The 18,491-nt window shown below is 43.0% G+C and overlaps 1 protein-coding gene across 11 annotated transcripts in view; it reads right to left on the bottom strand.

The window, feature by feature from the left end:
• The window catches only part of WFS1 (wolframin ER transmembrane glycoprotein), a 351,956-nt gene that overhangs the window by 43,631 nt on the left and 289,834 nt on the right, over positions 1-18,491 (bottom strand). For all 11 annotated transcript variants that reach the window (XR_013608353.1, XR_013608352.1, XR_013608354.1 and 8 more), the window contains one exon: positions 2,459-2,604. Coding sequence is in view for 8 of the 11 variants with exons in the window: in XM_078678499.1 (XP_078534625.1) it covers positions 2,459-2,604 (146 nt within the window). In the remaining 3 variants the exon portion in view is untranslated. The remainder of the gene's footprint in view (positions 1-2,458; positions 2,605-18,491) is intronic.

Below are 18,491 nucleotides of genomic sequence, written 5' to 3'. Positions count from 1 at the left end.
GTGGATGCAAAGTAAGTTCTTTATCAAACAAAAACCTAGACCCTACTTTATCCATGGGGACTTTGGACGTGCCAAGATTTGGGAGGGTGTAGGGATTATTTCTGCCTAGTAATAGGACTTCGGAATTCAATCCATATAATCTCAGAAAACTGCAATTCAACCAATGCAGTGTTGCTTAAAGGCACTCGGTTAGATCTCTTGAATCTCCCGTACAGGTTTTTCAAGTAGTAAAATAAGTTAGACAATGGAAATTATACTAAAGTCACATTATCTAATGATGTCAGCTAATGGTCAAATGTAGGTCTTAAAAAGAATAGACTATAGTGACTATCACCGCATGAAGATGTAATAGCTGTAAAACGAAAAGAAGATAATATAAGAAAGAACTTTGTTATGTAGAACGGATCAACACCAGTTTAATTATATTCCAGAAAACCCCACCTCCTCCGGACGCTTGATCAGCGTAAATTGATCAACTGTATTGTATGAGGCTGACAGGTCAAGTAAAATTAAGACAAATTGGGCTGCTGCAATCTCAATCTGTTTTAGATTATTTACTGCCGACACTAGGGAGGCTTCTGCTCCTAATCCTGCTCTATATTCCATATGAATCTCATGCTGCAGCTTATTGTCTTCTAGGTGTCCCATGTCATGCTGCAGCTTATTGTCTTCTAGGTGTCCCGCCATTCACTAAGTGAGAAATTCCTCATTTTGGAAACTGATGGCAACAGGGTAATTTGTATATAATTAGCCTCATCTGAAGGGTTAATATTAGCTTTTTTGAGGATCTGCTTCAACATCAATTATTTTCATCCCTGTGGAAACAAACCACAGGTGAATTTAGTGTTAAGAATTAGGGGCGATTGCTGGAATAACAGCAGAGGCACTAACTTTGAAAATTCTCATGGAAAAGGTGCTATAGAAATCCATATTTTTGTGTAAATATTCTCTACACATCTGGTTCAGATACAGCAAGTCTCTAATATATGATCAGCAATAACAGAAGGTGAACCAGAAAACAGAATTTCCCTATTGCAATCCAAATCTAATTATTTTTTTAAGTTAACATGGATATCCCTTCTTTTTTTAGTAAAATTTGATGCCAACGTATTATACAATGATTGTGTTGGGAAAAGAGGGGTCATACATTCAGGTTTTGTGAGTGTAGAAACCCCTTGTAGTAACATTTTCGAGCAATAAGATCCCAACAGTGCTCTCTATATGCCCAATATGCTTCACCACACGATCCACGCCATGTTCTTTCAGTACTTTCAATCTTTCATCTTTCTTCCCTAATTCAACAGAGAACCATGCACTACCCTTATCTGGACAAGAACTTTTATTAATAAATTCAGGTTTAAGACAAGCAAATAAATAAATAAATGTGACAAACAAATTGCGGTAAAAATGTCATGTATAGAGTATCTGGATTCTGAGATAGATCTGCTGCAGCCCATTGTTTAAATAGGTCACAGGCCTTCGTGGTGTCTAATGTATCCCACATACTAATAGGTTTTATAATTTTATAATAATAAAAATAGTATGCCCCGTTTTCCCCAGACCAAAAATAAATTAATAGAATAGTTATTAAGCACTGGTTAGCCAGATACGGTAAAAGGATTTCTTCACTGTACCTAGTCCCAATAGGGGAAACATAAGAGCCACTGTGTAACCTCCAGTGTGTTGTATCGATTACTGTTTGAAAACACCCCACATTTAACTTTACTGCCAACAAATACTAATACAAATAGTACTTTATTGCAAAGAACCTAGACAAGAATATTTAAATCATCTAGGACAATCACTTCTTCTCCTTTCACAACTAGAGAACCCCTATATCTTTGATGCACAGGCTTATTGTCTTAATTTTGTAGGTCAGATCAAAGGTATAACAGACTACACTCAAAGCAGAATTCCTATTTGAGCTTACATGGCAATAGGAGCCTTGAACAAAATTAGTATACCACATGTGTAAATAAAAGCAGGACAAGTGCAGAGACTGTATTTTGTGCTAGTGGAACGGCGAACCTTTTACTGAATGAGCAAAATATTTAGGCAAACGGAGCATTTTAAAATCTTGGACAATGTTTCCCTTCAGAGTAGCTGTTCATTACTCATCCAGTAAATGTTTTTTTCAGCCATAAAAATGACAGGCAAATTGTGTTGTACTGCTCTGCAAGCAAACCTTTAGATTATCTTTATACATTAATCCTCGCTTCACATCATAACAAAGAGGGCTCACTATTTAACATTATTGGCTGTAGTACAGTCTTTTTGCATTGTTGTCATTTGTACAATGCACTTTGTTGAAAATGTAGACATTCCTATATTTAAACTAATGCTGGGTTGCAAGTGACCTTAATTCACCTCTTTAAAACGAGACCTACATAACTGAAAACACTTTTGATTAAGCATGAAGATTAAAACTATGCATGGTATTTTTAACCATAATTCTCACCTTTAGCTGAAGTGGTAGTTCATCAGGAGCTTTTCCAGCCATCTCATCATCGTCTTCCTCACTCAGAAACAAATTGCTTGGAATAATTCCCTTGGCGTACTTCTTGGTTATTTCAACAAAGTCATCTAAAGCAATGAAGCTTTTAGCTAAAAATCACAAAAACATATTTTGTTTCAACATACCAATATATTTTTGTGAAGCAATGTGTTACTTACTGGGACAAACTAGAAGAATAATTAATCAGTTAATTTCTAACAGTACCATGGAAACCTCAATTGAAGGAGGTTGTTATTGCATAGAGCCTCACTTTTGATTTCAAATAGTGATTAACACCATTATCATCTCTACCTTAGAAAGGTTGAGAATGATGACACAAAGTTCTAAGAGATAATAGGTGCAAAATATTAACGATTATTAGATCAATGTTAGCAATATTTTTTCTCGGGATAGGAATGTAACATTTCAAAGGTTTCACTACATCTTGGTTTAAACGCCTTGAACAACCGTTTTTAATAGGGAAGAAAACACGCACACACACACACACACAAACACACACACGTATATCTTCTACACATCACAGAAAAGCCCGCACTCGTACCCTTGGGCAATTACCAACTTATTAGCAGACAGCACTTTCAAACAGGAACGTGTTACAGGTGTTCTCAAAGCCTTTGTCAACCTCAAAGTACGCCATTTTTTGTTTGTATTTAAACACTTACAACAGGTGATACCAATTATGTGAACATCGACTACTTACTTTTACTTAGCATTTCCTTTTATTTAAACAAAAACAATAGGTTTCTTACAATCAATCAATAAACTTGCCTGCACAATATACAGTTATTGCAGTATAAATATCCACAATAAAAATATAATCTGTAGTTTATTCGTTATGTGGGCGCTGCACAATCCATTGTTTGAATGGCTCTTATAACAACTTTGTACATGTAGCCTTTCTCACAGTATATAACATAGTTACATTCAAGAGCTGGCAGCTCCTCATATTGTCTTTGATGTTCCACAAGTCACAAAGGTAATTACCAACTCTGCGTCTTTTAAAGCAACTGCTACCAGCTACTTCTTATAGTCTTAAAGGGACATTATAAAATGCCTCACAGCGCCATGAACACTTCTAACTATATCAAAAGCCACCATGGGAAAAAATTATCTCCAAATTGTTTCCTAACGTGGGCACTGTAAATTTCATAATTTAAATTATTCATATGATGACACCGGTCATTCATCCATTTCTCATGTAGCTGTATCCAAGTGCTGACAGCCTGTCGTAATGTCTTTTAAATTTACAAACCGTCAGGATAGTTGCCAATTTTGTTATATTTTAACCCAGATTAAAATATACAAATACAAAGTGATGTCATTGACCATGTCATGAGTGATGTAATATGTGAGCATGTCATGAGTGATGTAATATGTGAGATCATGAGCAGTGGGCGCAAGTTATAGTTACCTCGGCTAACTATAACTTCTGAATATCTCTTGTTTTGTATGAGTGAAACTTGAGCCTAACTATAATGTACCTGTAACATTTGTTTTTTTCAGTAAATTTCAATGGTTTTTTAAATGCTAATTTCTAACTATAACATCCCTGTAACCTTTGGTTCTTACAGTGAATTTATATGTTTTTTAAATTCTATTTCCTAACTATAATGTCCATGTAACCTTTGTTTTTTTCAGTGAATTTCTAAGGTTTTTCAAATTTTATTTCCCAACTATAAGGTCAATGAAACCTATGACTTTTTTTATTACATTTTTAGGTTTTTAAATTGCATTTTCTATCTAAAATGGTTCTATAAGGTATATGTTTTATATGCTTGTATTTTCTTCAGTGGGTTAATAACATAGTTTTTTAAAATCTATTTGTGATGACATCGCGATGATCGCAATCATGTAGCGAAATCGCAAAGCAAAAGCAGACATTCAACGACCAACACCACATTCCACAATTTTAACTTCAAAAGTGAATTCCAACTATTACAATACACACATCACTAACTTAAAGAACATGTTTGTACACACATTTTTGTAGTAACTTTTAAAAACTGTTTGAACTCTACTTCCTGTTTTGGCGATTACACAGACAGTTGCGAGGACTCCAGTAATCATGACAATTGTGCATTTTTTAAGGGGTGCAAAACACATATGTTATGTTATGTTATGTTATGTGATTTGTAAAGCGCACAGCTGCCCCAGCAAAGGGGCGTCCCGGCGCTAATCCTGAGCAAAAACAGAACTGATATCAGAAAAGAGAGACAAAAAAATATTTTCAAGGGCATAAGTGAGTTTTGATGGCTTTCCTAAATTGAAACAACTCCTCCATTTCCCGAATATGGACTGGTAGAGCGTTCCATAGTTTTGCTGCTAAGATGCGGAAAGAACGTCCACCCGCTCTGCTTCGCTTGAACCGGGGGACCTCAACCAGGTTCTGGCCAGCTGATCATAGAGCCCGCGTGGGCGCATACATGTTCAGCAATGGCCCTAGCATTCTAGGGGTAGACAGTTTTAAGATTTTAAATGAGATACATAAGGTCTTAAACTGTACCCGCTGAGCTACAGGAAGCCATTGAAGTTTCCGAATAGTAGCAGAGGTAGAACTAAAACGGGGCAGACCTACTAAGGCTCTAGCAGCCGCATTTTGAATGCGTTGCACACGGGCAATTTCCGCCTTATTAGCACCTAAGAGCAGTGAACAGCCATAGTCCAATCTGGACAACACCATAGATTGAACAATTAGTTGCCTAGTAGCAGAATCAAAGAATTTCAGGACCGCTTTCAGACTGCGTAGTATGCCAATACCGGTGGCGGCAACTTTTTTCGTTTGGGTGCCAAAGCTTAATGCTGAGTCTAACCAGACTCCCAAGTTTTTCACTTCTGTCTTAGGTGTAGGAGCTTTCCCCAAAGTACAAGGCCACCAGTAGTCTCCCCATAACTCATTATTTCTGCCCACCAATAGCACCTCTGTCTTAGCGTTGTTAAGTTGTAAGCAGTTAGCTGTCATCCACTCTGCTACCGCGGCCAGACCTGCATTGAACCTTAAATGGTCCATGGTGATACCTTCCGATAGGGCGACCACTAGCTGTGTGTCGTCAGCGTACGACACGATGTTAAGGTCCCACGCTTTGGCGACAGCAGCCAGCGGCTGAACGTAAAGATTGAACAGGGTGGGGTTCAAAGCCGAGCCCTGAGGGATACCCTGCCCCATAGAGTACGCCCTGGAAAGGAAGGGAGGAGTGGAAACACGAAATGATCTGTCGGTCAGGAAAGACCTAAACCAGGCAAGACCCATATCCGTGATCCCTGCCTCTTCAAGCCGATGGAGCAGGATCTGGTGGGAGACAGTGTCAAAAGCGGCACTGAGATCCAATAGGATCAGTGCCGCCGTTGGGCCATGAGTGTGGCCCGAAGATGCTCCGTCATAGCCAAGAGCGCCGTCTCCGTGCTATGACCGGCGCGAAACCCATGCTGAGTTTCATCCAGAGTGTCATTGGCATTTAGAACGTTGGTAAGAATAGAGTTTACATGGGCCTCAGCAATCTTCGCAGCCCAAGGAAGCAACAAAATAGGTCTGAAGTTTTTGGGCTTCAGGGGGTCTAAGGTGGATTTTTTAAGTATAGGAGAGACCCATGCCTGCTTCCACTTAACTGGCACAATGGCAGCCGAAAAGGAGGCGTTAATAAGGCTATGCAGCGGGGCTAAACAATACAGAGAAGAGTCTCTGAATTGGGCAGGCTTAAGGGGATCTGCCGGGGAACCAGATTTAATAAGCTTAGTTAGCTGAACGAACTTTTCCTCAGAGATTTCGGGAATAACCGATAGCTTAGAGGCAGGACTAAGTCTCGTTGCCGAGCTACAGCAAGGCTGCGTCACAGGGGTAAAGGCTTGATAAATGCCCTGGATCTTCTCCACAAAAAAGGAGGCTATCTCTTCGCACTGAGCTGCCGAAGTGAAAATATTGTTAGCGGATTTTTTTTGTACTAAGTTCTTTAAGAATCTTAAAAATAACCTTAGCCGGATTAGAGATAATTTTTATTTCGGTGGCATAGTACTCTGCCCGAGTCCTGCAGATGGCTTTATGATATACCTTAAGTTCTTTTAGATAGCAGGTCTTTTTCTCAGGGGAATAATCTTTTCTCCAGTCGCGTTAGTATCTTTTACAGATCTTCTTGAGGCCCGCCAAAGTATCGTTGTACCAAGGATTGGCATCCTGCATGCGACCTTTATCCCATGTTGCTGGAAAAAGTCTATCCAGTGCCTGGGTTAACCAAGTGCAAAAAGAGTCATAACCTGTTTCAATATCAGTAAAAGGGCCCAGTGGATCAGTTTCCAAAAGGGCATGAAAGTCCGTTAAGCGGAACTTACGCCAGGGTCTTTTGCGCACGGCTCTTTGAGTTTTACACATGTTAGGGGTAGAGATACAAAAAGTCAGTTCAACTTAAAAATGGTCTGACCAAGCTATGGGTGGAGGTGCTGGATGACTCGATATTAGTAAAAATTGGATCAAACATATGGCCTCCAATGTGGGTTGGACCTTTAACTAATTGGAAGAGCTGAAAGGCGGCTAGAACAGCAATCAAAGTGCAAATCGTCGGATCGTGCTCCAACTCAAAATGAAAATTAAGGTCGCCCAAAATGCTAAAATTAGCTGACCCCATGGCAAACACTTCTACAATCTCCAAGAGAGAGATATTAAACCCGCACATCGGTCCAGGGGGCCTGTATATTAATAACCCTGAGAAGGTAAAATGAGTGTTGATAGTGATGTTAAAATGTTATGTTATGTTATGTTATGTTATTTTTGAGCTTCTATAGCGCACGGCCACTCCAGTTGGAGCATCCCGGCGCTTTTTCGAAGGTACCCACTAAAAGAGGGAGAAACATAACACTGAAGGGAATTGTAACACACGCATGAAAGAAAAAAAAGAACAGCAGCGGTCTAAGGGAAAAGCCATGTTTTAAGGGCCTTTCGGAAGGACATCAGGCTAGAAGCCTGTCTTAGAGAAATCGGAAGGTCATTCCAGGCACGAGGAGCTAGATAACGAAAGGACCGACCTCCTGCTCTGGCGCGCTTAATAATGGGAACCCTCACTTTGGATAGCGCAGCAGATCTAAGAGATCTGGAAGGCTGGTACCAAGACACACGATTGGAAATATATTTTGGACCGATGCCATGTAAGGCCTTGTAGGTCGTTGTCAAAGTTTTAAAAAGAATCCTTTTATCAACCGGGAGCCAATGTAAGGTCGAAAGAAGAGCAGTGGCTCTAGCTCTTCTTGGGAGACCAAAGACCGCTCGGGCTGCAGAATTCTGAGCGACTTGAAGACGCCTGACCAGGTATTTAGGAAGCCCCAGAAATAAGACATTGGCGTAATCCAGTCTGGATCCCACCAGTGCCTGGACAATAATTTTCCTGTGCTCAATGGATACTAAAGGTAGAAATTTACGTAGCATCCGTAGGATGCCAAAACATTTCCCAGTGAGAGAGGAAATATGTGGTCCAAAAGAGAGATCATTGTCAATGATCACTCCCAAATTTTTGGCCTTCTGGGATGAGCTAACTGGGGGAGACATCTCCTGCGGCCACCAGGGTTTCCAGTCCGGCTCGGAGGTGCACCCGAAAAAGAGCAGCTCCGACTTGTCGGAGTTGCATTTCAGCCCATGGTGTCCTAACCACTCGAAAACCGCACTCAGACAACCTCTGATCTGCTCGTCGTTAAACAGACCGTTCCTGTTGCTCACAAACAGGAGCTGGGTATCGTCAGCGTAGGTGACAATCCGGGCACCAAAAGACTCCGCGACCGCTGCCAGAGGAACCATAAAGATGTTGAAAAGGAGGGGGCTCAAGATGTCCACATTTACCACCTTTCAAGTTAATCTTCTCAAAAAGGCAGGAATAGGCCAATCTAGTAATCACAGCAATGCCGCCACCTCTAGATGCCCTAATTATCAAAGTGATCGAATATTCAGGAGGAAGTGCTACGTTTAAAATAGTCATCAGATCGTCACTCATCCATGTTTCCGTAAGGAAAAGGATATCCGGGGATCTATCAACTATGAGATCAAATATTTCCGCATGGTGTTTCGGTAACGATCTCACATTCAGCTGGAGCACCTTTAGTCGTTGCTGTGCAGGAGATGTACCAAGAGCTCCTATAGTAGTAGGAGTAGGGAGACTGAATTGATCACAAATACACACATTCAAACATATATTACATGCTTTATGTTTTTTAACTGTAAAATGCGGTTCCAACAGGAACCTTTTAAAAAAAATGGTTTTAAAGCATTTGTAAAGTTTTACATTTTTGTTTTGTTTTTTATAATAACAAAAATGGCAACTGAGACCGCTGGAATTGAAGAAACGTGCACTGAAAAATGTGCAAAATACATAAAAGAGGAAAACAATTAGCATGTTTGCTGTTTTGCAGCATTGTGAATAGCTGTAAGAGACTGCTCACCAGCACTTATGACAACACTACAGTCCATGCATTCTTGACATCTCTGGAGCCATATATGTTGCAGTACTCTGCAGAAGGGAGTTTTTGACCAGAAATTGTTGCTACTGCGATTGAAGTACCGACTCACTGACACCCCTTCACACTCTTCCAGTCTTTTCTGCTCCATCCAGCTGACTTTAGAGCCGGTGGCAGACGGGGGTGGGCGCCATCTTAGGTGGGGGTGAGGCAGCGCTCTAGTCGCGCCGGCCTCCCGCCCTCCTCCCACCACATAATGTGTTGTATCACCAGACGGCGCAGCGGGCTGGCGCAGCGGGCGCGCCGGGTGCGCGCCGAAGCCGCGCATAAGCCAAGCCAGTCTGCGCCCGTCCGCGACCGGACAGCCATAACCCCTGGTGCTGCCACTCTAATTCAATGGAGTAGAGACGACCTTGTAAGTTTTTCCACTATCACTTGTGTCCCCGGTCAGCATAGCATAAACACAGGGAAGGAAGGAGGGTGTAGACACTGCGAATACTCATTTAAAACAGCGATAGAGGATACAAGGGGTAGCCCCTCATTATCCTGCGGCCTACTTAACGTGAGATCATTACGCTGCCACAAGTTTGACATCAACGATCTACTCGCTGAAAGACAACTTGATCTGTTATTTCTCACGGAAACTTGGCTAGATGCTTATTCTGACCCTGATATCATTCAGGCACTACCGGAGGAATACTCGATGGTGAGATTAGATAGACCGAAGGGCAGAGGGGGGGCATAGCTATTGCCTTTAAACAGCAGCTTGCCTGTCATCTAGAATTAGTCCAAATAGCTGAAAGCGAGGCCGGCGCATTCTCCATTATAATTAATGGGGGTAGCACGGTTAAGGGTTATTTGATCTATCGTCCCCCGGGACCCCTGCCAAGGTTTAAAGATAACCTTTTAGAGTGTGTTAGGGAGGCAGCGTTACAGAGAGACAAGTTTCTGCTCCTTGGCGACCTCAATATGCACCTAGAGGATCAGAAGGATAAAGGAGCGGTTGAGTTCCAACAAGACCTTCAGGCCTTACAATTAGATTTAAAAGGTCAGTCTCCGACACATCAGCACGGACACTTGTTAGATCCGATATTTGCAAACTGGGATGCAGTCGCAGTGGCGCGGCCTGTGCCTTTCCCCTGGACCGACCACTTCCTGGTGCCATTTGTAATTCAGCTCCCAAAACACAAGGAGACAGACAGTACCCCCCTCAATTACCAAAGACGGAAATGGGCCAAGTTCTCTCTGTCAGAGTTTAATATGGCTCTTACCGCGGAGGGCCCTCCCGGAGGTACTGATGCGGAGACAGCTAACAAACTACTTAATGACCGCATCACGGCTGCCCTGGATCGCACGGCCCCTTTTGGTCGGACGAAGGAGGGTGGCCGGAAACAGAGAACGGCACCTTGGTTCAACGAGGAACTGCGTGGAGCTAAGAGGGACTGCAAGCGAGCAGAAAGGCAGTGGAGGGTAGCCTATGACAATCAGGCAAGAGAGAGATATCTCGTAAATAGACGGGCATATCACAACCTGATCAGGATAGTGAAAGCTGCCCACTATGCCGACAGGATCCTGGGTGCAGAGAACTCGTCGAAAGAGTTGTTCTGTGTTTACAAATCCTTAACCATCCCCAAGCTCTCAGCAGGTACGGAGGACTGCTCAGCAGACACCTGTAATCGCATTGCAGAATATTTTGGCGACAAAGTAGCCAAAATTTATTCGGCATTCCCTGCTCGACCCTCTGCAGGAGGTGAGTTTGAAGAATTAAAAAAAGAGGCAGATGACAAGGACCTGCTGCTCAACCTGACCTGCCCTCCAGCAGAAGATCTGATCAGAATATGTAGGTCAGTGAAATCAGGCTCTCCACGGGACCCAGTATCTTCTAAACGGCTGGGGGATAGTCTGACGGCACTTGAACCTTATATTAGACACCTGCTGGATGTCTCTTTCAGGTCCAGCAAGTTGCCTAGGGAATGGCAACAAGCCGTGGTGCTCCCCCTTCGTAAGAAGCCCAACATCAGCCTCGAAAAGCTGGAGAATTTACGCCCCATTTCCTTACTACCTTATTTCTCCAAAGTGGCAGAGAAGGTGGTTAATTTGCAGCTAATGCAATTTGTGGAAGATACCAACCTTCTACATCCCACCCAGTTTGGGTTTCGCCCACGGCACTCGACAGAGTCAGCGCTCCTCATGGCATCTGAAACCATCAGGCAAGGCGCCGATGAGGGCCATACCATGGCCTTGATTCTTCTGGACCTGAGTGCAGCGTTCGACACTGTAGCACATTCCACCTTGCTACAGTGTCTGAACAAAGGAGGGGTAGGAGGTGCAGCGTTAAAGTGGTTCCAATCGTTTCTGGCTGACCGCGGCTTCCAAGTCAGACAGGGCGACTGCTACTCCAAGCGAGTAGCCTTGGACCAGGGAGTGCCGCAGGGCTCGTCCCTGAGTCCTACCCTTTTTAATCTGTACGTTGCCCCGGTGGCCACCATAGAGGAGAGCCACGGTCTGCGCTTGGTGTCATACGCCGACGATACGCAGTTGGTCATCTCCCTATCACGCGCACCCAGTCTCGCAGCGGACAACTTCAGAGCATGCATGCAAGATCTCGCTGCCTGGATGTCCGCTAACTGCCTCTAGCTCAACGGAGGCAAGACTGAGGTGCTGGTGGTGGGTGGAGACCAAGCGGCCTGGACGTCGGCGTGGTGGCCACCCTGCCTGGGTCCGGCACCAATTCCCTGCCAGGAGGCGAGGAATTTGGGTGTTTGGTTTGATACCAACCTGACCTTCGGTCCCCAGGTTAACCGAGTGGTTGGCACTTGCTTTGGGATACTTAAGAGTCTCAGGAAGGTTCTGGAGCTCCTTCCCATCAAAGCCCGCCAAACACTAGTGCATGCACTAGTAACGTCCAAAATGGACTACGGTAACCTACTCTACCTAGGGACTCTGGAGAAGAATCTGAGTCACCTGCAGGTCTTGCAAAATGCCGCAGCCCGCCTGGTTCTTAGACTGCCCAGAAGATCAGCGTCTAAAGCCGCGCTCCAAGCCCTGCACTGGCTTCCGGTGAGAAGTAGGGTGGAATTTAAAGCGCTTTGCACCTGCCATCGTATTGTCAATGGCAGGGCACCTCGGCCTCTGCAAGGCCTGCTGACACGATATGAACCCTCCCTTAGATCTTCTGGTTCAGGGCGCCTGTCCATTCCCAAAGTGTTCAAAGCTCGGATGCGCGGCAGATCTTTTAGGTATCTGGCAGCATCGAGCTGGAACAAACTCCCCACCGCGCTGCGTCTGGAACCCTCAGAGTCCATCTTTAGAGCGAAGCTAAAGACATTCTTGTACGCCCGGTAGCTGCCCCACGCTCAAGTACTCTCCTTTGCTAACTCTCGCACCTCTCTCAGCGCGGGGACACGCCGTTGTGCGTCACCAAGCGCTTTACAAGACTCCCTATTATTATTATTATTATAAGTAGATGGTCCGCCAGCTTCCCTCTGCTTGATCGCCCATTGGAGAAGTTTTTTTATGATAGGTTTTTAGATGATATAACATGGATGTTGTCCCACATGAATATTTTTTTTTGGTACTCCAAGAGAGGGTCTTGTCGTGAATTGTGCATTGCACAAGTTTGCCAATTGTTTTTGATTCACTTGATGGGACTGTAAAAAGATCACAAGCCACACTGGCTCTCTTTTGTGGAGGTTCCTGTTCTTCCAAATCTCCACTGCCCACCTCCTACCCATCCTGGGCCAGCTGTTGTTCTTGCTGACCCCCATCTCATTGCTGTGTTGCCATTTCCGAAAAAAGTTTCCACTGAAAAATGAATCCATCTGCTCAGAATGAAGTTCTATGAAAGAAGATTCAAGGAGGAGTGGGTCTGTAATTCCTATTGATTATGCTGAAAAGTATATAATCCAATCATATTCTTTGCTTTCCCGGTCATGTGACATTCACAGTGACAGAAAGAGTAGCGGGAATGCAAAATATAAGTTTAACGTAATTTATTTCAGAGTTGTTTAAAAACACGCGCTATCTGCGATTACTGACGTCATTGTGACTTCCTCTGTCTTCGCGGAAAAGGGAAAAGGTTTTGGACACTTTGTATAAAGTACGTGCTTTTCACGACTACTGATGTCATTGCGATGACTTCGGTAGTCGCAAATACATATATGGGTGAGAAGGTGACTGTCTTCTACATTGATCATAGAAAGAAAAGTAAAAGGAATATCTACTACATATTTGGAGTAAAACTTTATTTAAAAATGGCTTTAAGTTAATTTTTCAGTAGGTCATATAGGTTTACAGATGAAAGTATCTCCACTGTAAAAGCAACAATGTGGCGCCAACTTACAAAATTGTTAAGAATAAAACCAGTTATTAATCTATTTTCTGATAAAGACATCTATACTAATATTATAAAGAGAGAGTCCAAAGCTTTGAGGCGGGTAATCTCAGGAACCACAGCACCAATCACAACACCCAATACACCATTGGAAAGGGCAGTTGCAGCAGAAGGACATAGGCTATACAGATGCCCACCATATACATTTGAAAGGTAAAAGAACCTTACCAGCAAAGTAGTCCCTTGTGGGCATGGAGCGGCATGACGACAAAAAAAAAGCGTTCCTTAAACGTGTGCGTTGTGCTGAGGGCGTGTGCTGGGGTCGTGAACAAGACCAATGGGCGCGGCAATTGCAATTGTGCCGCAGCAAGGGGTGTGGCCAATGGGCGCGACAACCGGCAACAATCGCGCGGCACATCCCAAAAAAAGAAAGCGTGCCTTGAGGGCGTGTGGAAAACAAACGTGTGCGTTGGGCCGGGGGCGTGGCCAAGGCCAATGGGTGCGGCAATTGCGTGGGAGCAAGGGGCGTGGCCGATGGGCGCGGCAATTGCCGGGGCTTAGGCGGGGGCAGACGCGACTGATCGTGTCTGCGGGGACAATAACTGCACAGTATCCTGCGCGCTGTCAGACAGTCAACTCTCTGCCTAAAGGACTGTGCCTGCGGGGACACTAACTGCAGGGTCTCCTGCGCGCTGTCACACTCAACTCTCTGCATAAACGAATTGACACCAGGGGCACAACAGGGCTCAGGGTGCGGATGACGCGACTAGGCGCGCCTGCTGGGACACTAACCTTTGAACTGACTGCACTTTCCCACACGCGCAGCGTCTCCAGCGTGCGCTGTCACCTACTCAACTCTCTGCATCAACGACTTTACACCACAATCACAACATCAAACAAAACTGGAGCCGGGCCTCAGTCGGGGAATGACGCGATTCATCGTGCCTGCGGGGACACGAAATGTACAACTGAATGCACTTTCACACACGCTTACCTACGGAAGTGGAGTACATACACACTAGAGACATCTGCTAATACTTCTTACTACGAGGTACACACAGTATCTGCACATACATGCCTAACTATTGTGACACTTCATGCTAAAAATGATCTCTACCGCGAGATTTTAAAAAAAAATTCCCTTGCCTATTACACACATTCTATTTCATACCCGGACAACGTCGGGACAGGCTGCTAGTATGAAATAAAACAAATCAGTGGTGTATTATATAAATATAATACACAATATCCAATTATGAAAAGAAAGTACGAAAATCTTATAGGTTCACTTACAAAAAAAATGGACATTACAATTAAAAAAATATTTTTTAAACTATAGAAATTGAAAAAAACTAAGAATACAGGAACATTATAGTTAAAAATTAGCATTTAAAAAACCCTAGAAATTCACTGAAAACAATCAGAGGTTACAGGGATGTTATAGTTAGGAAATAGAATTTAAAAAAACCTTAGAAATTCACTGAAAAAAAACTAAACCAGAGAAATTCAGCAGTTATAGTTAGCTGAGCTAACTATAACTCGTGCCCCCGCAATGCACTGCTTACGACCACACATATTACATCACTCATGGCATGGTCAGTGAAATCACTGATGACATCACCCTCAGAATCTTTGAAGCAGCCACTCACACCCCTTTCTAACCATTCATAGTCCCACTCAAACTTTCGCACTACCATTCTCGAAACCACAGACACACCTATACCAGTACTTGCATACCCACACACTCATACATTGGTCTACACACATATTACTCACTCACCCATACAGCCACTTATACACCCACTCATTAATTCAGCCACTGACATATCCGCTCATACACCCATACAGCCACTCATACAGTCACTCATAGACCTACTTACACACCACACCTACTCACTCAGAGTCAATCACACTGCCACTTACTCACCTATACAGTTATACACACACCAACTCACTAATTCATGCAGATACTAATACATACTCACTCACCTATATAGTCACTGAAACATGCACACACTCACTGATACAGCCACTCTCACAATCACTCACTCACTCACACAGTCACTTATATACTCCAACACTCACCTATACTGCCTTTCACATACGCAGTTGCTCACCCATAAACCACCGAGACATCCATTCACTCACTCACTGACACAGCCACACACACACTCACTCACCAATCCAGCCCCACTCATGAACACATACGCCACTAATTCACCCACTCACTCATCTCATGCACGGAGTCACAAACCCCCTCACCCACCCACACATTCATACACCCATGCAGGTAATCAGGCAACCAATCAATAAACCTTACAGCCACTCCTGGACCTACTCACCAACCCATGCAGCAACTTACACACAAAATGACAAACTGATAAAGCCATTTACACAAATTAATCACTCACCCATACATTCACTGAGGCATGTACAATCACTCACTAATACAGTCAGTAACACACCCACTAAATCATCCATAGAGGCACTCATACACCCACCGATTCATTAATACACCTTGGGGTGCAGGGGTGTGGAATTTAATAAAATATCTACTTGTCCATGGGGCAGGTTGCTTCATAAATACTTGTCCAGTAACAAAATCCACTTATCTCTTTTACGCCATGTATTACAGCAACAAACTATGGCAGCAATCTCATTATATAAGAGCTCCGAAATAGCCTCTCTGATGATGCCAGGGCTCCTTCCATAGTAGGGTTTGAATACTAGCAATTCTTTTAATGGGTCACGTTTCAGCAGATCTACATACTGGGGCTGAACAGCTCCAGGGTTCGAATGCCCTTTTTAGTGTTGTGCAAACCTACTAACTTGCATGTTTTAAGGGGTTTCACCAACTCTTCTATAATATTTTTCCCATACTGAGAAAAATTGGAAATTTACTCTGGAAAATGGCAGACATAAAATGTCTTCCAAGGTTGGGAAAAAAGTGGTTGTAGGGAAAGTGAACTTGCAAACACTCAGAGTTTCACATGAGCAAATCTACACCTGCATATTTGCTCATGCTTAAAAGCAGTTCACAAATATTTTCTAGGAGTACTATTTCTTGGCCCACTTTGGTAGTCTTGTGAATTCATGAAAGCCATATATCTGTACTTAATGCATGGTTGCACATTTGAGACTTTATTTAGTAATTGGGCCCCTAATTAGGTCTGGCTTTAACCAGGACCTTTTGTGTTTATTGAAATTCTCTCTCTCTCTATCCGCTAGCTTCACTGTGAGCGACAGCATTCTGTTCTTTCACAAGGAGCATATGTACATGGTTGCACATTTTGAGACTTTATTTAGTAGTAGTAATAATCTCAATATCTCTCTCTTATATATATATATATATATATATATATATATATATATATATATATATATATATATATATTCTCTGTTCTTTCTACACAGTCGTTTTTTCAAGTGCCAGGAACTACTGTGGATGTTGTAATAGTGAGGGCCCGGCAGCTACCACACCAGTAAGGTTTGACAAAAACCATGCCAAAAAAGTCACGCAATGACAAAAAACAAAAGGCTGACCAACAATTTCACACCTACTGGCTTTCCAATGCTTGTTTATTTGTATGTTTCCATTATCTTATTAACCCCTTCCATGCTGCCGTCGGCCTTTGCCCGACCAACCAACGTAAAAATTGCCAATACTGATAATTGATTGCGATCTTTCGTAATAAGTATGCAAGGATTTGCCCTATGGGCAGTTTTTAAGAATCCGACATAATTGTTTCCACAGGGAAGACTATACAACAAATGCCAACAAACTGGCTTGTAACCTGCGGGATCGCGGTTACCCGAAGAAATTAGTAAAATCCTCCATGAAACGTGCATGGTGTAACCCGAGGGAAACTTTACTAGAGAGACGGGAGAAAGTAACACAACGCCAAGTGTGCGTGACAACTTTTTGTCCTAGTTCTAACAATCTCAAAAAAGTGATCTTACAAAACTGGCATTTGATCAGCAAGTTGGATAATAATCTAACCACTGTACCCCTTTTCACTTTCAAAAAGGAAAGCAGTATCGCCAACCACATTGTAAGAGCGGCAATCAAAAATCCACCAAAACAAACATTAAGGGAAATGATGGGCTTGCAACCCATAAGAGGACACCACAAATGTGGTACATGTGTTTGTTGTGATCAAACCATGGAAGGGACACTGCGTAGGGGATGCTGCGAATCAGATGATCCGGGTGGTGGCTAGTGGCATGCAGGACTGTATTCCCCTCTGTGTCCTTGTGATGTAATCTTGTCTCCAGTTTATTATCCTCAATTTAAACTTCCACAACAAGGACATTCACTGAGACCCTGCTCATTTGACCAGTGAACCTAAGATTTAAGTTGTTCACATTGATCCCTACAATAAAGTTCTCAGCGGTCAGCTCAGAGCCTTTCCAGATGATAGACAGATCATCTATGTAGCGATACCACGCTACAATATGGTTCGACATAGTGTCTTCGAACTTGGTTCTGAGGACTTGCTCCTCCCACAGCCCCATATGCAAACAAGCATAGCCGGGGGAGAAGCAAGCCTCCTTTGCCACGCCCCTCATCTGTTGAAAAACTTGACTCTGGAAAAGAAAGTTATTGTTGTTAAGACAAGTCTGGATCATGTCAATTAACATTCTGTTGGGATTTAACATGTGAGCAGGTTTAGTTCACAAATAATGTTCCACTGCACATATCCCATTCAGATGACTAATACTGGTGTATAGTGCAGCTACATCCAGGGTAATTAATAGGTAATCCTGCTGCCATTCTATCGTTTGAATTTTCCTCAGAAAATCACCAGTGTCCTGCAAGTAAGAGGGCAAACTCTTGATTTGTTCTTGAAGGAAGTAGTCTATATACTGTGACGTATTCTCAAAGGTGCTTTTTTTGGCAGAGATGATTGGTCTCCCCGGAGCTTTAGTAGGGTCCTTGTGCACTTTCGGAATCAAATAAAAGTCAGGAATAACTGGGTAATTGGTTTTCAAATATTTAAGCTCATCAAATCTGATTAAACTCGCACTTTTCCAAGATAATAGTCTAGAATTGAAACACACACTTATACACACACACACACACACACACACACACACACACACATATTCCCACATATATATATATATATACATACACACACAGACACATATATACACAGACACATATAGATATATAAACACTTATATACACACACACACACACACACATATATATAT

This window comes from Lissotriton helveticus, chromosome 2_2, assembly GCF_964261635.1.
Source record: "Lissotriton helveticus chromosome 2_2, aLisHel1.1, whole genome shotgun sequence".
Lineage (NCBI taxonomy): Eukaryota > Metazoa > Chordata > Amphibia > Caudata > Salamandridae > Lissotriton > Lissotriton helveticus.
Note: the sequence above shows the minus strand (reverse complement) of the source record. Positions and strands in the feature narration are given on the sequence as shown.